This window comes from Scomber japonicus, chromosome 15, assembly GCF_027409825.1.
Source record: "Scomber japonicus isolate fScoJap1 chromosome 15, fScoJap1.pri, whole genome shotgun sequence".
Lineage (NCBI taxonomy): Eukaryota > Metazoa > Chordata > Actinopteri > Scombriformes > Scombridae > Scomber > Scomber japonicus.
This window is the reverse complement of record NC_070592.1, coordinates 13987977-14015204: the sequence shown is the minus strand read 5'-3', so window position 1 is coordinate 14015204 and position 27228 is coordinate 13987977. Positions and strand designations below refer to the sequence as shown.

The 27228-nt window shown below is 37.5% G+C and overlaps 2 protein-coding genes across 2 annotated transcripts in view; one reads left to right on the top strand and one right to left on the bottom strand.

Annotated features, from left to right (window-relative positions):
• The first annotated feature begins 1998 nt into the window (after nucleotides 1-1998).
• LOC128373890 (relaxin-3 receptor 1-like) lies at nucleotides 1999-3207 on the top strand. Its single transcript, XM_053334085.1, has one exon. It carries the CDS (start codon nucleotides 1999-2001, stop codon nucleotides 3205-3207), a length of 1209 nt encoding a protein of 402 aa, XP_053190060.1.
• Nucleotides 3208-13341: 10134 nt separating this feature from the next.
• The window catches only part of LOC128373782 (ras/Rap GTPase-activating protein SynGAP-like), a 29991-nt gene continuing 16104 nt past the window's right edge, over nucleotides 13342-27228 (bottom strand). Inside the window, exons 11-20 of the mRNA XM_053333968.1 lie at nucleotides 26280-26481; nucleotides 25454-25644; nucleotides 24027-24231; nucleotides 22847-23425; nucleotides 19997-20271; nucleotides 19639-19876; nucleotides 18977-19132; nucleotides 16978-17189; nucleotides 15318-15388; nucleotides 13342-13379 (exon numbers count right to left, since the gene is read on the bottom strand). Of these exons, the coding sequence (XP_053189943.1) occupies nucleotides 13342-13379; nucleotides 15318-15388; nucleotides 16978-17189; nucleotides 18977-19132; nucleotides 19639-19876; nucleotides 19997-20271; nucleotides 22847-23425; nucleotides 24027-24231; nucleotides 25454-25644; nucleotides 26280-26481 (2167 nt within the window). The remainder of the gene's footprint in view (nucleotides 13380-15317; nucleotides 15389-16977; nucleotides 17190-18976; nucleotides 19133-19638; nucleotides 19877-19996; nucleotides 20272-22846; nucleotides 23426-24026; nucleotides 24232-25453; nucleotides 25645-26279; nucleotides 26482-27228) is intronic.

The window sequence follows — 27228 nt, the reverse complement described above, 5'->3', positions numbered from 1 at the left end:
ACAAAGAAGCAACAAATGTGTAATAGTGAAGACGCAGTAATGTAAAGATCAATTAAAAACCTGTGGCATTCATTAACCTTTTCCAACAAATCCTAAACTGGATTTGTTGTTTTAGTCTAAATTGAATATTGCATTGAGAATCCTTATTAACAGAGTTTGGTTGAATGAGAACTAGGATTGACACAGAAACAATTAAAAACCTTTTTTATTACCTGACTGAGAGATCCACCTAAGAAATCCTATTGCCCTTGTATATCTGTTACAGAGCAAATGGCAAATAAAGTATTTTAAAAATGAATTAATGAATTAAATTGAATCAAAACTGTGTGTTTGAATACATTTGTTGTGCTAATGGTACATTTTCCACCAAATTTTACTGACAGGCAGCTTATTTTTTAATCATATCTTTTCATCATAATCAACATAATATTGTTTTTTATGTTTCAGTAATACGATTTCATCTTATTTCCAGTCTTAATATGCAGAGGAGGAACATGATGGGGTGGAGCATGAATCCAGGGTGGATGACAACCACACTGTTGTTATTGTTGTTGACCACCTTTTGAGATAATTCCATGTCGTGCAGCAGAGCTGGTGGCTCCAGTACCTCAAGATTTATCTCCTTTGTGACACTCAGGTAAGATTTTTTTCTACATCTATCTCAGAACATATGTATAGAAATTTGACAAAGAGTTCAAATTTAATCTATAAACCAACCAAATAAATAGGTATGTGCTCATTATGTACATTATATTTATGCTCAGTATATTTATTTTACTGTTTCATGTCTAACAGATGTTATTCATAAAGAGAAGGTAACCACACTGACAGCTGTTGCTGCAAAGCAAACCACAGTCTGGCAGATCTCTCTGTAACTTTAAATTCAAATGTTTAAGAGTTTAGATTTGATTGGTTATTACACAATGTATAGATCACAAGATCAGACATAAATAGTTGATTGAATTATTAATGTACTACTGGAAAAAAACAACATTTTTAGGTGTTAGGTGTTTTTTATCTTGACTTCACAGTCTCAGATCAGGACTACAAGTGATTTATGCACATTTTTGATTAATTAATTAGATTTATTACATAATTACAGTATGAGCAGATTAACAAAGCAATTGACTTGTCACTGATGAATACACACATTTTAAACCCACTTCTTGCTCTGTTACCTTTACAAGTTGTTCTACTGACCTTTTGCTCACAAATAAATGTAAGTTTTAGGTTGATACACCATTAAATAGCAAATTATTGATCATGTTAAGACTCCCAAGATCTGAGAGGAAATGAAAAAAAGAATTGATTTGAAAAATGTCTGCAAAAACATACCAGTTTAGTGAGACACATTTATCTTGTTGTGCATTATCTGAATTACCCAGGATTCATCAGACAAAAGATTATTCTTAAGGAAAAAATAATCTTTGTTTTTCGGATTCTAACAATGAAAATTGTATTTCACATTGCAGCTACTCCAAAGAGTGTGTCAGTGTATCTGCTATGTTTTATTAAATGAGGAATAACACATCTGTTTTCTGGAAGGAAATATATATAATGATATTTCTAACAATTCAATAATACCACTAATTTAAAAACTTAATCACACTCTTGATTGTGATTAGCTGTCAACTTGTATGGGTGTGACTGCATGATTTAAAAAGTGACTCTTGAAAGACTTTTCCACTTCAAAGGGTAACATTTATTTAATCACTCCATATTTATATTTATATTTCCTCCCAGAGAAGTTTTATTCTTTGAGATTTAAATTGGATTATCTAACTCTGTGGGCAACACTTGAGTGTAATTTGTTTATCTGACATGGCTAATCTACTTATTTACTCATAAACCGCAGCGCTTATTATATAATAATAATTTCCTCCTTCCTTGCAGGGATAGATGACTGTAAGCTGCTAAACAGACAACCAGAACTTACATTTTAAACAAGCGGTTGGACAACCCTAAAACTCAACAGGATTTCCTTCAGGGGAACCAAAAATGTCAAACCCTGACTTCAAGAGACTTGAGTACTACAGAAACATCATCTATGGTTGCAGTAAAGATGCATCTTGTAATCACTCCCACCTGACTTTCAACATGAGCATTTATAATGGGCTGGAAATCGGTGATGATGGATCCTCCTGGCTAAGAATACTCATCTCTGTGGTTTATTTTGTTGTGGCCACTGCTGGAGTGTTGGGGAACTTGTTAGTAATGTTCCTGCTCTATTCTACTCACACCATTTCAACAGGCATCATCAATTTCTTTGTGTTCAACTTAGCTTTGGCTCACCTACTCTTCTCCCTGGCCTTGCCATTTTGGGCCATAGAGCTTGCACTGGACTACAGTTGGCCTTTTAGCGTGGCCACGTGCAAAGCTGTATCCTTACTCACTGGGCTTAATGTCTTTGCTACCTGCTTTTTCCTAACAGCTATGAGTGTGACCCGGTACTGCTATGTGGCAACTGCGCTCAAACCCAGTCCTTCCCTTTGCAGTAGATTTTGCACTACTCCAGTGGCCACAGCTTTTATCTGGGCCGCAGCACTCATAGCAGCGGCACCTCGAGCTGTGTTTGCAGATCTGGGCCGTGTGGGTAGTGGTAACGACACAGCATGCCTATACCGTTTCCCAGATGGTACAGCCTGGCTTGGAATAAACCAGCTCCTGCGAGTGGTGCTGGGATTTCTGCTGCCCTACGCCACTATCATCCTCTCCTACTTGCTTTTGTTGCGCTTCCTCTGTCGGCATAACCTGAAAGGCAGCAACTCTAGGCGAAAGGCTGATGTTTCAAAGTCTGTGGCAGCTGTGGTACTGTCATTCTGTGCCTGCTGGTTTCCCTACAATGTTCTCACCCTTTGGAGTGTAATGCTCCACCTCGACATTGTTGATATCAGTCCCTCATACTACTTGGCTCAAACATACTTTTTCCCCCTGGCCAACTGCTTGGCCTTCAGCAGCAGCTGCTTTAACCCTGTCATCTACTGCCTGGTTCGTAAAGAATACCGTGTGGCTCTCCATAATGTGCTCTTCAAACTGAGCCTGGCTATTATGTCCAAGATGCCCTATGGCATTAATACTGACGAGGGATCGGGACATGCTGTAGAACTGGCCATTCCCCTCAACGACTTGTACAGCCAGACAACCCAAACTGACACAAGGAGATACGCACCACTGTCAACACTTCCAACAGTGGATTCCAGCTTGTAAAGCCATACCAAAATTATGTAAGAAGGACAGCATGCTTTATTTATAGAGTTTTGCCCGTGTGCTTTAGAAAGACTGTTTCTTTCCTTTACTTTTCCTGTACAATGTGTGTAAAAGGCCACATCTTAATAAAAACCAACTGTATTTGTAGCTTTAGTGGATCTTGTGTTTTATAGGTTTAGCTGTGCGACTAGGCCACATGAAGATTTGACCCTTGTTCAAAGATGGTAGAATAAAATATTCAACTTTGTAAATTTAATTTACTATTGCACTAGAGCACAAGTTTAACTTCAAGATAGCTGCCCACTCTGCATGAGGCCTCCTGTTCCTTTCTGCTACTCCTTGTTATTATTGTTAATGTACAAATTAATATTACAGCACTGCAGGTCTGAGTTGTGGTTTTCTTGGTTGTCCAGGTTTTAAAACATTTTTGTTCAAATAGACATTATTGAATAAAATTGCTCTTAACCTGAACTTTCTACTCCTGATTGTGTTTTTGCTCTTTACTCAATCCCAAAACAAGTTTACTCCACATACAGTGTGGTAAAAAAGTAATTTGTAAAATAAACGTTATATCTATGTCTATTTAAGTTCTGGTGCCTTAGGGTCCTCCCCCATAAAGTTTTTAACAGAGTAGATGTCATTTCCTGTATTCTGGTGTTTTGACACTTTGATCTGACAATACTGTGAGAAAAATTATGGGTACATTTTATAATTACATCCAGAGGAAGCGTTTGGTCCCAGATCACATATTAGAAGATATTAAAAAGGGAAGTATAGAAACTGATGAATAGATATGCGTGACATATGTATTAATTTAATCATTGGTGTAATATAAAGGTAGGATAGTCATTTGCAAATTCAGATTGTTTTGGGTGGTCTATGCCTTTACAAATAAATGACAAAACATTTGAGGGTCCATGATTGATTTACAGTTTTAAAGTGAGCATAGCATAAGATGGTTCACCTGGGAATGGTATGTCATTAAGTTATCAAATTTTCAATAAGTGATGCTCTCCTGACTTTATTGGTCATACAGAGCACCTTGACTGAAATGTTTCCCATTCAATATTCCCATTGACAAATTATTCTAAACTGTCAAATCCCTTTCATCACTTACCACAGCAAAGGATCTCTCTGCACTCTCCCTGCTTCCTGCACCTGTCTCTGACTCACTCTCATGCACCTTGATGTCAGGAGAGGTGGTGGAGGGATAATTATTTAGTGAGCAGTATCTATTCTTTCACGTTTATAATCAGAACAAATGATACTGAATGTAAATACTGGATGTTAATACAATTGACTATAAAGTACAAGACTGTGAAACTGGAAATTTACCCAAAGCCCTCAGCAGTAGGCCAAAGATTGCTCTTCAAAAAGTAGAATATTTGTGATTATGACCCAGTTTATAAATGAGGCAGCCAGGCTTTTATTAGTCAGCTCCTGTCCATAAGAGACTCAGGTGTAGTTAGCTGAAGTGAACTGATTACTACTAGTGATGACTTACTTTCCTCCTCTTTATGTCCATGTTGACTGGGTGAACAAACATCAAACCAAGAGCCTGTCAGTCAAAAACAGACCAGTCCTCTCTACTCTAACAATCAAATGAAAACTAACCGCCCTCCTTTTTACTATTTGTTAACATATCATTTACTATTTGCTAACATATCACATATCATTAGCGCTTCCTAACAGTTAGTTAACTGAACAATCTGTGTAGAGACTTTGTCACAGAAACATAAAGGTGACAAAATATGTGCCCCACTGTGAGTTTTAATCCTCTATTAAAAAAAATGTGGTCTAGCACTGGGTATGCACACCAGAACCGCTGCACAATCATCATCCCCTAACAGATACCTACATTTAACTAAAGCTGCAAGCAGCGATGAACGGGTCCTCGCACCCCCACGCATCTTGGGCTGCAATGCAGGTGAGGTGGTGTCCTTGCGGAGTGGTACGTTTTAAGAATTGCTTGGTATTGGACATTGTGGAACAGATTACTAAAGCAACCTAAATACTTGTAATCTGATTACTCTCTCAAAAGTAATCTGATTCAAAGTAATCTAATTACTTTTAATCTGATTATGCTCCCAAAAGCAATGTGATTACTTATTATCTGATTACTCTCTCAAAAATAACTTGAATGTGCGGGATATGCAAAGAGTTTCATTGATTTGGGTTTTCTCTCAATAAAAAGGCAGAATGGATTTAGAATGGAAGCACTGACACAGCGCTCAAAGATTCTGCGATCACTCTATACAGTAATCTGATTACAGGTCATGAGATTACTCTCTCTAAAGTAATCTCATTACTTGTAATCTGATTACGCTCCCAAAAGTAATGTGATTACTTGCAATTCGATTACTCTCTCAAAAGTAACTTACGCACGCGAAGTATGCAAAAAGTGGCCAGTAGCAGTGAAAACGGGGAACGTAGTTTCATCGATTTGAGTTTCCTCTATAAAAAAGCGGAATGGATTTAATATTGACGCACTGACACAGCACTCTGAAAAGTTGCTACATCTTGTTAGTCTCCCAGTAAAGTAATCAGATTACAAGTAATCAGATTACTTGTAATCTGATTACTTTACCAAAAGTAAAGATGTTATTTTGACTGAGTTGATATATTGCTTTGGTTGATTTTGAACCACCATCTGTTTTTGCACCCTGTTATCATCATCATCATCATCATCGGCTGGGGTCACCATGTTGCCTCTGGAATGAGTTGGTTTGTTTGCCCAGCAACAGAGCTCCTCTGTCTGCTATGTTTGTGTGCAGTGGTGTCTGCAAGATAGCTTCTTGTAAACATCAGTTGAATTACTTGAATAAACAATACAAATACTAACTGCCATAAATTGATTGTTGCCAGTAGTTGCCAATGTCCACCTTGCTAAAAGCATTGTAGTCCAATACAACAGTCCTGCTCACATCATGAATATTATATAGGCATTAAATCAACTGAATGGTCATTTTGGAGGCTGTTTGGTGCTGTTCCCCCCCTCAAAAAAAATACTAATGGTAAACCTGCTTAGCATCAACATGTTAGCATTGTTATTGTGAGCATAAACTGAAGCTAACAGAACCTTGCAGAGTTGCTAGCATGGCTGTCTTGTTTATAAAAGAGGATGAGAGAGTGACTTTGTTAATGCCATGTCTGTTCAAAGTTCATTAAACTCCAAAAATATGCAATCCTGCATAAAGTGTTTCAGAAATCTTTATTTTGTCAATATAAACATATGCATCACTGTGATGTGAAATCAAATTTGGACAGTATGACCAATATGTAGAAACTCTGCTGCATTTTTCTGCCCTCTGTGTCCCGAACATGCCACAAGATGGTGATGTTGTTCAGTTTTTAAAACTGAAATTGAAGCCCAAATGAATCCCACATACTAACATGACATCCTTTTCCTTTACAGTCCACTGCACTGGATAATGGGAGTTGATTGCTTGAGTAGGATATTCATATAAGATGCACTGCAGTTTAAAAACAACTTTGAATTTTATCTTGATGTGTTTTCTTTTATCCCAATCATATGATTGCTTCAGTAATTTGTTGACTTACTGATAGCATCCAGAAGAATTGGGGAAAAAATCTTGTGAACTTCAATTGTTTCTATCAGTCCTTTTTTTCCGCTACTGGCTTCCTAAATTAAGATAAGGTAAGTAAGGTAAGGTTAATTTTATTGATCCCCCTTGTAATGGTGAAGTGATACAAATAAAAACAAGATACAATACAAATATATACATAATCTGTAAAATACAGTATACAATAAACAATCTCTAAAATAATCTGTAATAATATAAATCTACAATAGGTTATACTGCACATAAATTCCTTATGCAAGTGTGCAATGTTTCTGGGATTAAACAGCAAGGACAGTCTCAGTTTTATTAGTGGGAGTGGACGAGTGGTAAGTACTGGGAGCTGTGGTGTTGTGCAGTCTGATGGCTTATCTAATAAACTACTAGTATTAGCTGACTAAGCATATATAACAGAAATATATGTCTCTTCAAAGAGAGTGACACTGAGAGAGCAGTGTGCAGAGAAGCAGGTGGCTGCCTGCAGTCCACTTGCATCATGAAGAAATCTGACAGAGGGCAGCTGACATTCCTCTACTTGCTCAGTGATAGGAGAGCATGCTAAGCCAGTTTGTGATGAATGACATGAGTGGTTGTGACACATAGAGCTATAGAGGAGGATCATCATTCAGCGTTGTTTTGATTAGGTTGGAAATGTTTCATCTCCTCATTATTTGGAAAGGAAGAGGGCGCTGGTGAGGCTTGCAGAAGTCCATCATCATGCTGAGTGTGTTTAGATCAGCAGATTGTGTAATCAAGCACGAAGACTGGGGAGAGTTGGATTGAAGGATCATTGGAAGTGTTACTGATACAGTGAAGTCCATAGATATGTGACAGATTGGGAATAAAACCAGGCCAAAGTTGAGCTGTGTTTGCCTTGGAAGAGCTTTGGAATGATTGTGTTGAATGCAATTTAAAGCCACTGTTTTTAGGCTGGTTTTGCATGCGAAATCTTTTTATTTATTTATTTTTATAGCAATTCTTTTCTGGATAAAAGAAAAGTGACAGATGGCATGACAATGAAATGGAATATCTTTAATATGAACCAGGAAAAAATTTGTACAATTTTCTTCGTACCCCTTAAACATTTTCTTTAATAAAGAAAAGTAAGTCATGAATCCACAGTGGAAAGGTGGTTGAAAAGTTATCCTTCCATTTTTATAGGATCAGACATAGGGCAAAAACGAGGCAAAGGTTAGGGTCAGGGTCTCATCCCATCATTAAAAAGGAGATTTGTGTGGATTTTATATAATCTGCCTCTGCTATTGAGAGGGAAAGCATAGCACATGAGGTGCCAAAAACGACCAGCAGGGGGAATGGGTGAACTGATATTTGATCATTTTTATTAATATTATGTATTAAATGACTGTGTTATGATGTGTAATGGTAAGGTTTGTTTTGGTTAACTCTCACTGCTCTCATAGTGTTTTAGGCTGCAGCACACAGCTGTTTTCAGAGGAAGAGCTCTAAAAACTGACACTGACAGATATTTCCATCAGGAGTTGATAGAGACCAAAAATGCAGCCAAATGAGAGAAAATATTGGACTTACATTCACCAGTTGGACAGGAACCCATCTCCAAATTAATCGTAGTTTACTTGTTTCTTCAGCCCCAATGTGGCCAAAAAATCTCACGCTTTCAATCCACAAACAGTATTTAGGCAAATAGAAGTGATGAGGGTCACATTAACGTTATATATTTTGGTTGCTATGATGATTTTCAGTGTTTCTACTTTATTATTACATTTGTCTGCATTTGTCTTGAGCTATGTCAGAGACATTTCTGTTATAATGTGACAGACTAATGTTTCTTGAATCTTGAGTTTACAGGGATCAAAAGTCAGACTGTGGCCAAAAGCATAGGGAGTTAACATTAGCTGCAATAATCTAGTGGTCATTCCAGACCAAGAATATATCAGCAAACATTTCAGAGTGTATTGAATTGATTGAAGTAACATGTTAAAGCTTATAATCTAAACTCTTCATTTGTAAGAAGAAGTTAAAATACATCACTTCAATGCTCACTCTGACTGCTGTAAGATTAGGACAGAAGAAACTTCTACACTTCGCAAACTTCATAAATATTAAACTTCATTAATCAGTTTCAGATACATTGTTGGGCTGTTTGTTACATAAGTCACTAATGTGCTTTATTAAACTGTAACATTATTTTTATTAACGACAGAAAATACATCCAAGACTGTCCTAAAAAACATCCCTCCAGCACTCACATGGTGACATATTCATCCTTTTTAGTTCTCCAATCTTTTAGGCCTTTAGCACAAATCATGTAAATTACTCATACTTACAGTAAATATTTGTAAAAATCTCCAATAAAAGAAAACTTTGGATTTGTGGTTCAAATAATTTACTAGCAAATAATTTAATGCAAATTAAAGTCTACATAACCCAAATGTAACCTGCTTTTAGTCCGATTTAAGAAGCTGCTAAAACAAATCTAAACAAATCTCATTGTAGTGCTTTAAAAAACAACCCCATCAATTATGTTTTTATTAATTTATTTAAATCACTCGGAAAAATCACCTGAAAAATGAATACATTCCCTTTGTTCAAACATAACAAATCATATCAATCAAGTATACTTACACTGATAATAATAATAATTACAAGCGCAATCATACCTACAATAACTACCATTATAAATAAAACTACCAACGTTAAACATCCACCATACAACATCAGGGGACTGGAGGGTATGGCTTATCCATGGGGCATGGCTTATTTCAAAAGAAATGTCAAGTAAATGAAGGTATTACATCCAGTAGGCCTAATTCAAGTCAGAAATCCCACTAACTGAACTGTGACACAGTAGATCAATTGTGCAGAATAATAGCTGCCAAGAAAAGAAAAAAACAACTTTATTTCATTCCAAAATGCTATACATCCATTTTAGAAACATAAATATTTTGTGTGACTTTAAATACCCTTATTCAAAATATACAAGATATTTCATTTAATTTATTATTAGGTCCTGCTTTAGCTGCAGCAAAGCGGCAGTCATTCTCCCTTGGGTCAACAAAGGTTCATAAATACTCTAAAATGTCACGATTCTGTAAACATAAAGCACTTCTTCAATAGTTACTTCAATAATCTTCCTTTATAAGTTTCATTAAAGTGGAGCGTTTGTCACATTTTTTCGTTTCGAGCAAGAAATGAAACTTTTGTCTCATTTTATCTTGCATATAATACAAGAAAAGTGTAAAATCCACTATTTATATGGATGAGATGAGGGCCAAGAGCCAAAAAAAATGACAGCAAAGTAGTTGTCGCAGCACAGACCACTCATCTGATGTGCTCTTTGAACCGTTTTTTTTTCGCTTTAATGCTCACTTGCCAAAAATTGTTTCGATATTTTTTGTGCATTTGGCTTTAAAGATATCAAAAAGTTATCTCTGTGTTCCCCGTAACACCTGAGAGTCTGACGAATACCTGGAACACGATCAATCTCATCCCATCATTAAAAAGGAGATTTGTGTGAATTTTAATGGTAACGGCACTTAAATAGTAAACAGGACAAACCTTATAGAAATGGCCCTGTGATGGCAAGGGTTATATACCATTAATCCTAATATAGCAACAAACAAGCAACCAAAAATTAAGCCTGACTTTGCACACGGTTAAAAACAAAACTAGCTTTTAGCATTAAATAAATGGAGGTTTTCAAGCCAAATGTAATAAAGTTATAAAGCGGAACGAGGATGTTTAACTGCAACAGAGAAGGGAGATGAGGGCACAATCTCAGAGGTAGCACACTGTACCACTGCAGCTAAGACAGAGAAAGTTGTTTAACTCTTCAAGAACACGTGGGCATATCATATATGTTTATATCTTTATAAAACTTTTTTTTTTCCGTTTATGGATTGCAGCTTCTCGTAAAATGAAAACAGAAGTGCAGTATTACATTTAAAAATACTGTATTGCAATGCAGGCCAAATAAATAGAATGCGTATTTGAAAAGAAGATTACTTAAAACTGCAATCCAGTATTGTTGAAAGCACCACTGCTATTTTGGTTACACAACACAGGCGAGATATCTGAAGACCGTCTTTTTTGCTGTATTATTTCGTCTCTAAACAGAAAAGTGCTATGCTGGAAACGTATTCAAGCTCTCATCCCCATAGCACTAATAGTTTCTGGATTGCAGCATTAAGAGTTAATAATATAAGAATCAGTTTACCACAAGTTCAACATGCCTGAAGGCCTACCCTTGATTTGAATACATTTTACATATAAGAATAGATATACATTAAGCTATTTTATACATTTCTGGTAACATAAACATAGAACTTTGTATCATTGATATTTATCTGGAAAGAAAATGTATTTTTAAAGGCAAGATGTTAAGATAAATTATATCAACCATGAAATTTGTAATATAAATGATTCTGCCTAACATATAGAGTTAACCAACACACTGCTTATTAATTCATCACCTGACTACAAAAAAAAAGACATTTAATATACAAAGTTTACATGTTTTTTTTGTATTGGCATTGTTATTTTGGGCCCTGCGGCACAGACTGTAAGGCAGTCATATCCTATGCACATATACTACATATCCCTGTTTGGAAACTCCTTATTGTTCTGTTGTTTTCACTGTCTGTCCTCGGTTTTTGTCAACTTTGTCTGTCCATTCCTCTCAGTACGTTCATGTTGTATAATGTGAAAAGGCTGAATGCCACCCTCTTCTGAAAAAACTGAAGAGTCAGCAGGATGGATTTTAAAAAAAGAAACAAAGATGCCTTTCAGTAAGAAAGCCATGTCAAAGGTTGTTTGTTTTTTTTGTACATTAGTATAATATCTGACGGCAAACTGACTTACTCGTCCTCGCATTTATAAAGCACATGCAGAACTGTTGCACATCTATGCTTCAGAAACATTAAACACAACAGATGAGTAATTCACTACTCGCTATAATATCATTTGTTTGCAGTTGCACATGATGTTTATAATCATAGTTATTATAAAATTATTTATATAACACTTTTCAAAATCAATGTTACAAAGTGCTGTACAACAAAGAAAATAAAGCTTCAAAGATAAACAATTAAAATGCTGGACATGAAGGCCTTTGATTGTTTGTGGTTGATTTATTACTTTTGAGGCTTTGTCTCAGTCAGTTTTGGCTTTAGACCAACACTGTCTCTGCCTTTAACAAAATGTCTAAAAGCGTAATCCTTTTTGACAGACATTTTTAAAAGAATGGTCAAAATCGAAGCAGCAGAGGTTGACATATACAGAATTTTAGCCCCTTGTATGAGTCCAGCTCCAAAAATGTTCCTACATTTCCCATAATGCTACTTTTAAAGCATTTTTTTTCATTCCTAGCCTGGTGATCACCCGTGTATTTCAACCTCCGTGCCTCCACTGCAGTAATGTAGCCTTTCAGTTATAAATTTGTAGTCTCTGAGGCCAAGCCAAGATAACCCTGATGACATCATTATTACATAATCAGGGTTATTGACCTTACTAAGCTCCTGTAGAGCCACAGAAGACGTGAAGATTATTTTCACAGGCTGAAACTGCATAAAATCAGTTGATTAATATATTTTCTTACATTTGCAAGCTATTTTTCTTTTTCTTTGTTTATGAAGCACTTTGTATAGTTGATTTTGAAATGTAATATATACTTTATTATGATCATCACTATTATTATGAACAAATCACATTTTCTCAGACTAGTTTTGAAGTATTTCCATGATTAAAAAGGTTTAGTAGCTTTGATATATTTATATATATTTATATACTAACTTCGTTCTCACTTTACACCGTCTGTCAAAGGGAAATATAACAAAGAAAAGGCTTTAGTCTGTTTTGACAGCAACTATAATATAGGCTCATAGGATTTGTTTGGCATCTATTCAGATGGAATGGCTGTACTTTTAAGGATGCAAAAATCATAATGATAACCACCTCTGTGAGTGAAAACACCTATGCAGTGAGAATATGTTACTAAATGATTAAACCAGAATCAAATAGTAATATAGGTCTTTGCTCGGGCCTGTGTCTGAGGATCATAGATGGCAAATGGTAAAACAACACACTTGTTGCTTGTCACAGGCGTCACCATGAGGTGATATTATGCTTGTACAAAAATGTTTTCTACATTTTGTATGCAGCCACTTACAAGTGGTGAAGAAGTGCTGCTTGTTGCAGGGAAAATCATGAATCCATCTTCATCCCAGGATTTTTACACACCTCCTCTTAGTGCTTCCAATTAAATAAAGAAACTCATTATGTTCAGTATTGCCATTGTTGTTGCATTGGCTTACATTTGTCAGCCAACATGTGCACAGAGGATTCACTGGACACATTGGTCCTCACGCTAAATTGATTGTCAAGTTCTGGTACAGGCAAAATTTGAATATGTGCAAAGTTTTTTTTTTACAGAATTTTGTGAGAAGAAGCCTCCAGTCGTCCTACAGGATTCACTGCTTCTCACAGCTTCTATTCATGGGGTTTTGTTGGAGGATCTGAATCAGTCTTCTTACACTCGAATGACCATCATGAACTCTGGTCACTTTGGAATTGGCAGTCAGGATCCCGGGTGACCATAGCCCTGGTTGATAGATTAAAGGGAACGGAAAAAAAGATGAAATTACTGCTTATCTCCATTTACAGCTTAATGAGGGCGCATGTTTAAAGCAATAGTTTAACATTTTGGAAATTACAATTATTCACATTCTCAACAAGGGTTACATAAGAAGACTGAAATCACTCTTATATTTGTCTGTTAAATGCAAAGCTACAGCCAACAGCTTAGTTTTGCTGAGCATAAAGACTGGAAACAACTAGCCTGCCTCTGCACAAAGGTAACAAAATTGCCTATGATCACTTCTAAAACTCACTAATTAACATGGTATTTGTTTAATCTGTGTAAAAAATGTGTAGTATAATAACTTTAAATTTGTCATTTTACAGGGTGCATGCCGACATTAAAGGGTGAACCGTCCCGCTTCAGTTTTCCTACAGTTTAAACAAATAAGATAACAAAGTGATGAGGCACAATTAGAGTGACAAAAATTATTGTGTACATTTATCGAATGTCACACTGTGTCAGACTACACGATACCAATTTGAACATGTTAGATTGTGCAATTAATGTCCGGTTAATCCTGGCGCTATGATGGAAATACAGAAAAGTGTATGAGCGGAAATACGTCATCAACCCAATGGCACTTCAGAAATGTTACGACATATTCTGATAGGTTGGTTTGTAGATCTGGGTTGTGGCAGCAGTCATTTTAAAATCGGCTTTTGGTGGACGTCTCTCACAGCACATTCCAGGACCAAAGTTTTGAATTGATGACCAAAGAATTTATTTTGAACTTTTGTCTCACAGAGCTCAACATTGCATAATTTAAAGTGTAAATTTGTGAGCTTTAGAGGTGCTGGTTGGCTGATTTTGTTACATTTAGACACAGCCAGGTTTGCTGTTTCCCCATGTTTAAGGTTGCTCCCTTCAGATTACATACAGTAAGTACATCTATGAGTTTTATCCATCTTCTCATTAACTATCAAGAAAGGAATAAAACCTGTTTCCCAAGATGCTAAACTTGTTATCTTAATTATCTTCTTTCTGTCTTTGGGAGAGAACTGAGGCACACAATGATTAACAGGACTGTCTCACCCTAATGAAACAGCATTTCTCAACACTTGCTTGGACTGTACATTATTCTTGTTTAATTGGACTCCAAGCAGTGTGATACTCGATATCATGAGTGAGAGTGTCTACTCATACATAGCTAGGAGAGTAATTGGAGCCAAAAACTAATACTGTTTTGCCAACGTGAAACCACTTTACTGGACTAATTTGGTTGGAGAGTTTGGACATCCATCCTCATCACTCCCTCATACTTATTTAGGAAAATCTGGTGATAAACAATTACAATCTCACAGCAAACCCAGTGGTTAAACAGTTCTATAAATAGTCTCAGGTTTTTAAATTGTCAATTTTCGCCTGTTTGCTCTTGAAAGACGGCGACAGCGGATTTCAAGGACAGCAAATGTTGTTTCTCAGAGTTATTTTGGCGTAAACACGGCACACACTGCCTCCTCAGCTGCGTCACAATCCAGCCCACATGGTGCATTCACAAAGCGGAGCCCTGAAGAATTACTGTGACGCTGCTGATGAGTCATAATCAAGGTTTTTCTGATGACGAATGTGTTCTGCGGTATAATAATAATCTTTTTGAGACTTGATATTCCTTCACAGAGCACAGAAACAAACTTAAGCTCCATCCAGCTCTTGATCTTTAAGATCAGGGCTGTGTTTTTTCTATCTCCCCTCAGGCATGCACAGTAAAGGGTGAAATGTTATTACAGATATGACATAAACATGCTTTTGAAATGATGAGAATAGGTGACGTGTATGATAGCTGTAAACTTTTCCCCTGCGCTCACTTTTGGAAAAATGTTCTGGATGTGATGTAAGAATGGTGCAAACTGTTTTAGGACAAGACTGTTTTGGCAAATAGGGATGGTAAAAGATGTAGACACAGGCACAAACCTGGTCTGTGAGGATTCGAGGCTTAATATCAGGAATGGCACCCCCTCTCAGCTCATCTTCCACAGCCATGAGTCTGACAACAGGGAAATAGAGACAAACATACCGGTTGACAAAAATAGAATTACTGTATGAAGCCGGTGTTCTTCAAATTTGCTGTAGGATTATGTGGCCATATGATGATATTAAGGTCTTGACATATTTCTAAGTACAATTGGATACTATCTTCAGTGCTTTCTGGAGTCTGCAGTATCTGTAGCTGGAGGAAATGTATAGTTTAACTAAAGGAGGCTTCCTACCAAATGAGATAAGAGGTCCAGCTGAACAAAATCACAAAATGGCTTCCATAAAGGAATATTATGTGGGGCACAAACATCTCATTTGGTAAAAATCCTGTTTTCTTCCAAGAAACATTTCCTCTATGTGTGGGTGTTCATTTGAGACTTGTGTTTTATATTTATTATAAGCCTTATGGGTATGATTTTCAATATCACTGTTCATATTTAAATGAGCTACATTTAAAGGAACATGGGAATGAACAAGGTTTAACATTTTGGGAAATTGCTACAGACAAGTTTGGTATCACTCTCATACGCTAGGTACGAAGCTGGAGTCGGGATGTGGTTAGCCTAGTTTAGCACAAAGATTGGAAGCAGGGACAAACCCCTGGCTCTTTCTTATTTATTCAGTCTGTGCAGAAACAAAAACGTAAAAACAACATTTTGTGATTTTAGAGAGAGTTATCTGAGATATCTAAATGATTTAGACTTTGGAGAGTGCCAGGCTAGCTGTTTCCCTCCTGCTACTAGTCTTTATGCTAATCTAGGCTAATTACTTCCCAACTCTAGCAGACATCAGAGTGACTCTGCATATTTCCCAAAAATGCTGAGCAATTCCTTTACATTCAAATACATATGACGTCATGCAACTTGTATTTTAGTGGATGACTTTTTTTTTTCTTTTTCTTTTTTTACAGTTTAGTGAAAAATGACATTTGATACTTCCTTCACCAAGCACAGATGTTTTGGGTACTTTTACAATAGACCTAAAAACATTTCTCTAAATGGAGCAAATATCTGAGAAGACACAGCACAAGCTGGCAACCACTTTAATCTTTTCCTCCTAAATGTGTTTATTATGTTGTTTTGTTGTAGCTCTCAGATAATTGGTTTTCAGGGTGCAATCAATTACTTGCTACACTTTCAAGCCAGCAAAGATAACAGAGCATCAAATGCTGCATGTGCATTGATTGACAATGACATTCACCATGCTGTTGATGATGGTTTACAGTGAATTACCAAATCCTGACGAGGTCACATAAATGTTAGCAGTAGTAGCATTTATGCGTTTCCACACACTCCATCACAGAGTTTGATATAACAATAATAATAATAATAATAATAATAATGATAATAATGATAATAATATAGGGGATACATTTAAAAAAAACCCAAAACAATGTATTTTATCTCTAATAAAAAGTTTGTTTTATTAATAACTATATTACTAACTTATTATCATAACTGAGTAGCAACACAGCAGTAAATAAGTTGTGATTGTACTGAATACATTTTATGTGATGTGTTTGATACGATAGTAAACACAAAGCAGTAAGTTGCACAGCCTTCTGTCTGCCAGCTCCAGTTCAGCCCAAACACTAATCACCTGTTGATGATGCCTTTGATTTGAGAGTCCTTCTCCACCTGCTGCTGCTTCAGGCGGCGCTCGCTGTCGTCCAGGCGGTTCTGATACTGCTGCAGGATCTTGCTCGTCTGCTGTTCCTGCGACATAAGTCTCTGCTCGTATTCTTCAAGCTTGCGATGAGACATCTTCAGTCGCTCCTTCAAAGAATGTATTTCTTCCTCATACTCTCTTACCTGAAAGATGAATGACATTAAGTGACATCAGGGGTGTCGTCCATGGCGTTCAGCAATATTCCTGAATGATGAGTGATTTTATCAATATAGACGCAACTCTGTAGCTCAACAGTTTTTATGCTTAGCAGCAAAAGGAGGAAATGTGGAGACAAAGCTGAGGTGGAATTGTGCTAGATGTAAATGTGTGCAATAACCGCTGCATAGGAATCTATTTGTGATATAGGAAAGAGTGTTATTCATCATAGAAAATGCACACTTAATATCTAACTCATGTATGATTCTGTTAAAGCTCTGATACAGTATATAATCATAATATGACAAAATGTCAACTCACTGCAGGTCATGTAATCAGTAATGACAATCAGTTGAAGATGTTTTTCCTCTTGAAGTGGTTGGCATTTGGTTTAAAGTGTTTGTCTGCTTAACATATATTTTATATGTACAGCATGACTGAGATGTTAGACACATTTGGAATATAGGCAGCCGATGATTCACCACTCACATTGAATGTTGGGTTTGTGTGTGAGTGTTGAAATGTTAATAAAGATGTTTAAGGGACCTGAGAGTGTCATCTTCTCTTCTTCCAGGGACACTGTAGGAGCTGACGAGCATCTACCTTTTTAAAGTGCATTCATTGCTTTGATCTGACTTTGCAAAGCCAGAATACTATTTCTCCGGTCGGGAAAATATAATATAAAAAGTAATCCATGACTTTTGGCAAACCTGCTATCATTGTCCAAAACAACCTTTTGTTATAGGCCACTGCTACATGTACTTCACATTAGTGCTGAGCGGTATGACCAAAAATGTATATAACGGTTTCACGGTATATGCCGGTTTTGTATTTTTCATGCATAATCAGATGTTCTTCTACTGGTTGAGAGAGGAACTACTAATCTACTGCAGTAGATTGACTTAGGATGGACTATTTTACTGTCATGATGAGTGAATATTGTAGAATTCCACACTAGTAGTAATATCATAGCTGCCAACAATCCACGTTTTTCCCGGGTTTCTCCCACGGTCCTTTCTCTCGGGAATCTCCTGTAATTTACAGCCCCATCTTTGTTTGTTAATGATAATAAGGAAAGCACAATAACAAAGGTTTTATTTTGAAAGCTTAGACTGGAAGCCACCGCAGCTCTGTTAGTTTGACAGAAGCTGAAACACACGCAAAATGTTTTTAACTGTGCAAGTTTTCCAGCCTGCATCAGACAATGCCGAGTTTACTGACTAATTATTAAAAACCAGGATGTGTTGCGTGAACTATTATCATCTTAACCCGCTCAGCAGGCACACATCTTCTGCTGTTTGTTGAGTGGCAGGAAGCGCAACGCTGAAAAGGGTCCCGTCTGAAACAGTGTCGCGCCGGCGCAGCGTTCCGAACGTTGTGTAATGAAATACACCAGTATTTCAGTATCAAATTCATATCATGACGAAAATATACACCGGTATTCGGTGTGAACCGGAATACCGCCCAGCACTACTTCACATGTACTTTCAGACTAATAATAAGTTCTCAAATAAAACTCAGTATTTGGGTTTCAGTCAATGATAACAAAATGAAATCACTCAAATCAATGTGTCCGGTTTGATAGACATGATTCTTCTGTACAGTTTACTAAACAATTACAGTTTCTTCTCGTTGCCATATTTAGCTGCCAACATGCTCCATTGGATATCAAAAATGAGTTGATCAGAAAAACATTTCTTGGTAACTCACAGGAAGTCAAAGGAAGTGAGTCAGTTTCCATTTTAAAGATATGTAGAAAAATGAATGTGCTTACCCTCTCTAGTCGTGACTCATCCATGCTCTTGGAGTACTCTTTCAGCTGACCCTCACGGTCCGGCCGCAGGCTCTCGATGTCAGCAGAGAGATGTGGCATGTTGGACACCCAGGCGACCGTCCGTTCATTGGCGCCCGGGGTGTTCAAGGTAGAACCCTGAAACAAGAGCACAGGCCAGTCAAGCTTTTAATTAATATTTTGATGTAAAAATCCCTGATAATTCAATTTTACTGAACTGAGACATAATACACTTAAACATCTAAGAGCCCCATAATTAATCCAGAAGATGTGTCATTAACTAGGCTTCTGACTTAAACTTGAGCTGAAAATACCAATTATTGTCATATTTAATCTGCTGATTAGTTTCTCAATTAATCATTTCATCTATAAGACGGAAAACTTGAAAAAAAGAGTTTCCCGAGGCAAATCATATGACGTATTTTGTCCGACAAAAAGTCCAAAACACAAACATATTACATTTTTAACAGTGTTAAGACAAGAAAAAACTGTATATTGGCACATTTGAGGAGCTGGAACCATCAATTGTTTGTATTTTTGATTAAAAAATTACAAATGGTTGGCAAAACAGTAACAATACCAATTAACGTTCCATTGATTAACTGATCAATTAATAAAAAAAAAAAAAGAATCTTTGAAATGACATTGACCTGTTTATTGGCAACTGGCTTGAGCAGGTGCTGTTGTGGAGGCTGCAGTTGAGATGATTGAGGCTTCTTGGTGCTTTTCGTTGGCGTGTCTGTTGACTCCTCGGCGGCTGCAGACGGACCCTGGTTCTCTTTGGCGGAGCTCGTCTGGTACGGGAGCCCAGGTGCCGGACTATCAGTCACAGACAACTGCGTCTCCTGTTGTTGTTGCTGCTGCGTCTGCTGTTGCTGTTGCTGCTGCTGTTGCTGTTGCTGTTGCTGCTGCTGCTGTTGTTGTTGTTGTTGTTGTTGTTGTTGTTGTTGGTGTTGGTGTTGGTGTTGTTGGTGGTGTTGGTGGTGGTGTTGGTGTTGCGGAGTCTGCTGACTTTGGCGCGACTTCGGCTGACTACCGCTGAAATTGGTTTCTGAAGAGTCTAGGAGGAGGTTCCGGCTCTGGGGGCGTACCCTTGGAGGTGTGGCGGTGGCTGAAGTGTTAATGGACCGCTGTGACTTGAGGTGACCCGGCGGGGCTATGGATGACTGGCGGACAGGATGAACTGTAGTGGGAGGTGTGGCCAAAGAGGCGGGGGTTCCTGTACCAGTGGGTGTCTGAGAGGTGACTCCCATCAGGTGCTGCTGCTGGAGAGACTCCTGAGAGGAGAGGAAAGGAAAAAGTCAAGAAAATAAGGCAAATACCAACTGAAACCAATCTGTGCAGTATGACTTTGATGCTCTTTAACCCAGTATGAATGATGGATGGATGACAAATAGAAAGATAGATGGATAGATAATTTATTCATAAAGCAATGTCCTAACAACACCATCTGTATTAATAGACAGGAGGCTCATGATGTTTGTTCCATTAAGGCCCACGTAGCAGTACAGAAATATCTCAAAGAGTACACGACAGTATCATTAAACACTGTAATTTTAACACAGACACACTGTAGTAAATTCATCACTGTGACAGATTAGCAGCCAAAATACACCATCAAGCCACAGCCAAAAGGTCATTTGTTACGACCCTGATTGTGTCTAGGAGTGAGGGAAGTAACGAGCAAAAACAACTCAAACAAAAGTATACCAAAATACATCATTTGATATTTCTGTTTCATTAAAAGTCAGTCGACCATGTGCAAGAATCCTGCTGAACTCCATCAAACAAGTTGTAAAGTCTACTAAGTTTGAGAACATCCTAATTGTATATCTATCAAACACCTTTATCCAGGAGATCCCGAGCTGATCTGCAGCATACTGAAGGTTAAAGTATTTGCAGCTATGACATTTTTTAGTTTAGTTTTTCAGACCTATTGAAACAAGGATATGCCGAATGATAGATGTCAAGCACCCTACACAGTTCAGCAGAGGAGGTGAGTGAATGAACCTGCTTCAGTGTGTTGTCTGTGGCTGAACAAGTGCCTCTAAATAGTTATCTTACATTAGTGTTAAATTAGCATCTTCTGCTGCTCAAGAGAGGCTAGTTTCCTACAGTATTTAGTTTGAATCAAAGCTTTGTTCTGCGACATAATGAAGTGACATGACAGTGTAAACACTACAAAAACAAAAGGATAAGCAGGATCTCATGGACTGCAAGGGCTAATATTAAGTCGGCAAATTCATGCACAATTCATGTTGCTCAATTTAGAGGTTAAAATAAAACTACGAATAAATTCAAAGGCTAAAAACATAGTGGGCGATTTGGTTTTGCTTCTTTCTTTTTCATTTTTTTTTAATGGGCCAAAACTATTCAGCTCTTTATTTAACACAACTGAGAAAAGTAAGCTGACTCTTAATGTCGTCATCACAGCGTTCGTAGATCAGTAAGAAGTTTTTATTGAGTTTGAATGATTGCTTAAGTGCTGAGAAATATTTGCAGCTATACTCTAAACATGCTGATTCATGTTTATTCTTACATGTTGCATATGTCACACTAAATGCCTTGAATTTAAGTTTAAATTATCACACAGCAAAAGTAATATTCAAGCATAGTAATATTACTCGTTGGTTTCTTAGCCCCTGTAGTCTGTTGTTAAGTAATCTGAAGAAAGGACTGCGCTGTCTATAGGGGGGGGGCATTAGCAGGTAAAACACGCTGTGCACTGTAGCATCTTGTGCATATTACTGTACATATCATTACCTTTGCACAACCTGTACTCCCACTACCACATCAAGTTCTTTTGTGCACTATAGCCTTGATATATGACTTATGTACCTGTACATTCCTAGCTGTATATAGTAGTTTTTTCCTTTTTTAATTTTTTCTTTAATTCTACTTTTAATACTTTGACATAATTCTTATTTCAATATTAACATTTGTAAATACATTGCCCGTGTGTGAAGCATGAAGGAGGCTACGACTAAATGTCTTTGCATTGTATAATACCAACTAAAGTGACCCCTTAAATACTACCTCTATAGCTTCTAATCTTTACTCTTATAGTGCAACACAGTTATTACCAAGGAACAACATTCTATACATTAACAGGCCTGATAGACAAGCAACCAACAGCAAGCGACTGGCTTGCAAGCACTTAACACACAAGAGTCTGTCCAATTGAAAGATTCAGAGTGTGAACTGAATTATTTTAAATAACACCCAGGAGATCACTTCAACTGCAACCATGAACAAAACAGAATAAACATCTAAACTGAATGTCAGTCTGAATGTTGTGTTTATGGATGAATTCACAAGTTCTCCACCTAGTGGTGCTCTTTAAAATAGAATACCATTTTGGCTTTTCAGCTGCAGCACAGTATAAATATAAAGATCTATTTCTATCCAGACTGAAGTGGTCTCTTGTAGGTTGTACACTCTTATACTACATACTTTACACTCAACAATATTAATAGGTTGAATGATCATTATGCAGTCTGTTGGTTACAAATGCGCTATGACTGTTTCAGTTACTTCTTTACCCATCAAATAAGGAGTTATAAATATAGGAGTTATGGGAGGTGTTGGTGCAACATTTCACAGCTTTATTATAGATTTTAATAAAGCTTTGATTATTTAATGTTAAAAAAAACTATTTGCACTATGGAAGTCCCCTGCATTGATAAATGATAAAACTACTGTATATTGCAGATATTATATATTATATTATTATGTTATACATTACATCTGTCTATCTTGATTTTTAAAATGTCAATCAAAAGGAAGTATTGTTGCATATCATTAAAACTGTCTATGATAATTGAAGTGTGAAGATAAGTGAGAGATTCGTACCTGCACCTGCAGTGACAGCTGGTGCCAGGCGTAGTCATTGCTCTGATTCTGCCGGGTGAAATCATCACTGTAACTGTGTGAGTGGACAATGCTGGGCTGCACCAGACTGCTCTGTGACCGCAGGGCGGACAAGTCCTCACTGCGGGAGAAAGCACTGTTGCCAAAGGCGGGTGCATAGTCATGGTGGCCATTCTCGGGCTCGGGGGCCAGGAGGAGAGGAGGGGGAGGAGGCTGGGCCTGAGCTGGGGAGTTCTGGGCAGCCATATGGAATAGCGGGTTCTGGAAAGACAGGGGGAAGTGCATGGCTGCTGCTGCCTGCTGCTGCTGTTGAGAGATGGATTCGGTGGGCCCTCCTATGTGGCCCATCTGGCTCAGCCTCAAACCGGAGCCCGCTGAGCCTGTTGGCATATGCCCTCCCATGCGAAGAGGGCCGCCGAGGTTTCCGAAACTGTGGCCCAGGCCAGCGATGGAGGCTTGAGAGGAAGTGAGCATGTCTCCCACAGAGTTTAAATTGGAAATGCTGTTCATGCGGGAGTCCTGAAGGTCCATCATGGACACACTTTTATTCACACTGTGGACCTGAGAGACACAATGAAAACAAAACATTCATCATTTTTATTATTATTAACTGCAACTGATGAACAACTAAATATGAAAACGGAAAATGGTGAATAAATACTTCGAGAAACAATTTATTTTCACATTTTAAATCCTGCTGTTGTTTTTTATTACCTTTTGATTCTTTTTCATCTTATCCTAATGTCTTTTTATTACTCTGAATTGCATTGTTGTTGAAAGGTCCTATACAAATAAACTTGCCTTGCCTCAATCAAAATGCCTGTGTTGTCGAGGTTTCTAAGATCAGTACATGAAAAGACCAAGAGTGAGATGACACTGGAAAGTCAGGATCAGAAATACCTTATGATGTGAAGTTTAATCATAATAATAATAAATAATAATAATCCATTCTCAAAGGAAATCTTCTTGTTATTGAACTGACAATCAATGTCTGAAATGTCCTCATCTATGATAAAATTAGTAACTCCAAGCAGTGCAGTCAAATTTAGGCACCCACCACAAGTCAACCACAGTCACCTGAAATCCGTGTTACTTTACATTTATGTCACATCATATATATGACACCTGAGGTCTGAACAGTTACCTTGGGACAGTTACGTACCTTTGGATCAGGTTCGGTGATGTCTGAGCTGCTGGTGCAGTATGCAGGGCTGGATCGAGCTAGCGGTGGGCGGGTCACGTAGAACACTTCCCGTGATGAGCGGAGGTCTCGTTCTGCATGACGCCTCATGTTCAGGTTAGATGAGAGGGATTCGACGGCTGATACTCCGGTCGTAGGGGAAGGTAGTCGAGAGATGTCTATCGAACTACAGGTACACAACAGAAAGAGACTTTACAATTTGCTCCTGAAATATCGTATTTATTTTATTTTCCCATTTAATTTGACCACGTCGTACCTACTATTTATTTATTTTATCAAGTGATCAATTATATAGTCAGTAAATGTAGTGTTTGAAGCTGCAGCAGGCAAGTTTTATGGATTCAATTCCAATACTAAAATAATAAAAATAAATTGATTTGTTTGGTAGCCAATAATAAAGACAGAAGAAACCAGGAAATGTCACACACTGTTAATCTTATACTCTCATTATTAACATTTTCAGTGAGTTCAAATGATTGATAGTGCGCAGGATTGCTTGGTTCCAGTTTTTGATCCTACGTATTTCTCAGTAATGATGATTTTATGGTGTGCAAGAACGGCTCATGTTTCATTATATAACTGTTTCATAATAAAACATGTGAAAACCCAGTGAGGAGAAGGCATAACGCCAGCCTGTCAGTCACTCGCAGCCCTGATACCTCTGAGGTTAGAGCTACGAGGAGTGGCAGGTGAGTCTCTCCTTGTGTCTGTTTGAATTTCCAAAATATTTGATCTCTGTCCTTTCATGTTTGCCTGCAGCAGATTTAAATAATTCTCATTCAAGAACGTGTTTATGGCTACAGATTTTGATCCCAACAGACAAATGCATAGTTGGTGGGACGGACTTATAATGGCAAATACAAAATAGCTGCTCTGATATTACCACTGGTATTTCTCTTACGTAAAGATGTTCTTATTTAAACAGTTAGTCTTTAATGAGAGCAACTGTCTCTTGATAACAGCAGAATGCTAAAATGAGCTGAAACAGAGGAAAAAGGTCTGAGTGAAAGACTCTGGGAACAGATGGTGCTGGCAATTACTAATTGATAAAATACTTAAAAAGCCTTAAGAGGTGCATTAGCATTAGCATTATGGGCTCTTAGAAATAGACCAGTGTTATGTTTTGAGCTACTGAATTCTCATTTATTGTGTCTTCTGTGCTTTACTGTTAATTACATCCATGTGAAGCTGCAGTCTTTATGTGAAACAGATGCATATTTGCAATTATGCCCATTGACATTGTCTTGATAATGAACGCTGTGTTCAAGTGTAAAACCATTAGCATTGCGGCGCACAGTCAATAATCTATCAAAGGACATACGAATCCAATTTCATGTGTAAAATTTACAACAAAAATATTTTTAAAAACAGAAACCATGACGAGATACCTGTTTAAGTCGCGCATCATAAGGCTTTGGAAGTCGGAGGACATGAGACGGTTGAAAGACGGCCGGGAGAAGAGTCGGTCCTTCGGTCGGTCTGGCTGGTGATTTGTAGGCATATGGAGCTGTGGGTTCCTCAGGGCGACACTGATGTCATTCAGCAGCCGTGGAAGGGGTCCGAGTTTGAGAATAGCGTCCTACAGCATGAAACGTTCTTTAAAAATCAAGGAATCCAAGCTTCTTATGTCATATACCAGGAGTTCCCAAAAATATTTGGCAGTGTAGGTTGTTTTATTGGTATATAAAGGTCAAATTGAAGGTACAACTGATTAAGGAGAGCTGCAGCACAGTCAGACTCCTCAGTTTAAGGTGATTACAAAATTATTACTCAATTTTTCATTATTATTCTGTGTTTGACGAATCATATCATTTCTTTGCAGCCAATTTCGGTGGCCCAGTGCTGGTCTGCGCACCAGGGATTGGGAACTTCTGTTATATCCTACTCATTTATTCATTCGTAAAACTCAAATATCACTTATGAAATACTGAATAAAGCAATAAAAAGCACATAAACCAGCATATAATCTCACATTAGTCAACCTGTGAGACAATATTCAGAATGAGTGTAAAGTATTTATAATCTTCTTTATGGTGCAGCTACAGAATAATTTTATTGAATTAACAGTGCAAACATTAGAGTTAAATATTTAAGAAATTATTCCACATTTGTTAAGAGTTGAAACAATATTCATATCTTTTGTTTTACAGACACTGAAAACTTTTTTCCCAGCTCTAAGAGGGAGAGAGCTATTCATCATAGTGTTCCACCTACCTTGCTAAGCTGTCCCATAACTTCCCACAGTAAACTGTGAAGCATGGACAACTCTCTGCCGAGGTCGATGTAGCCCTCAAAGCCTCCAGCATTTCCTCCAGTGTCCATGTTGGAAATCTCATAGAGGAACTGCTGCATGGAGCCCCACTCCATCTCCAAGAACTCATTCATGAAATACATATATTCTTCCTTGGGTCCAAACCTGCCGAGTGTATAGATGAATTATGACATTAAGAGGAAAGGATGGCAACACACAGTACATTGTGTTAGTGGATGGACTGGATGTTGAAAGTTCACATGTGGGAGATGAGTCAAATAAAATCTCTTGTGTTAAATGTCATAACGTTGAAGTGATTGTCATTTCTATTGTTCGGTTTACAATGTTCTGCACAAATTAACTGAGTATAAAACAATGTAACATCAGTGTGTATGTTTAAGTATGTCAGTTTCAATCATATTTGGGATGCGATGTTTACATGAAACAATGCCAAACCTGGATATTCATATGCCTGTTTAAATTATACTAACAGTAACCAGGTTTCTGATTGTCTGTGTCAGTGCAGATGTGTCTCTGTTCCACATCCTGCAAATCTGTTGTTTCTGTTCTGACTGAGTTACTTCAAAGATTACCATCGTTATTATTTCCTGGCTGCCTGAACTGAAAACTGCTGCTTTTACTATCTAACCGCTGGATATAGCTTCTGCATTTAATTATTTGTAAAGGAAGATGAGAGCAACAATAAACATTCACTGTCAGACTTTAAATTTCATTCTAGCATTTAGACCATAATTACACTATTTATCTTCCTACTATGCAACTTGTGTTGAGGATGCATCCAAATGTACGAACATGGCAGAGAATGATAAGAAACTTGGATAAGGTGTTTACATGCCACAGTATCTTGCTTTCTATCGAATACTCCAACTAGTGTATGCAGGTTGAAATCAG

Excerpts from the sequence above, each read along its gene's own strand:
- LOC128373890 (XM_053334085.1), top strand. The coding sequence starts at position 1,999 with ATGTCAAACCCTGACTTCAAGAGACTTGAGTACTACAGAAACATCATC.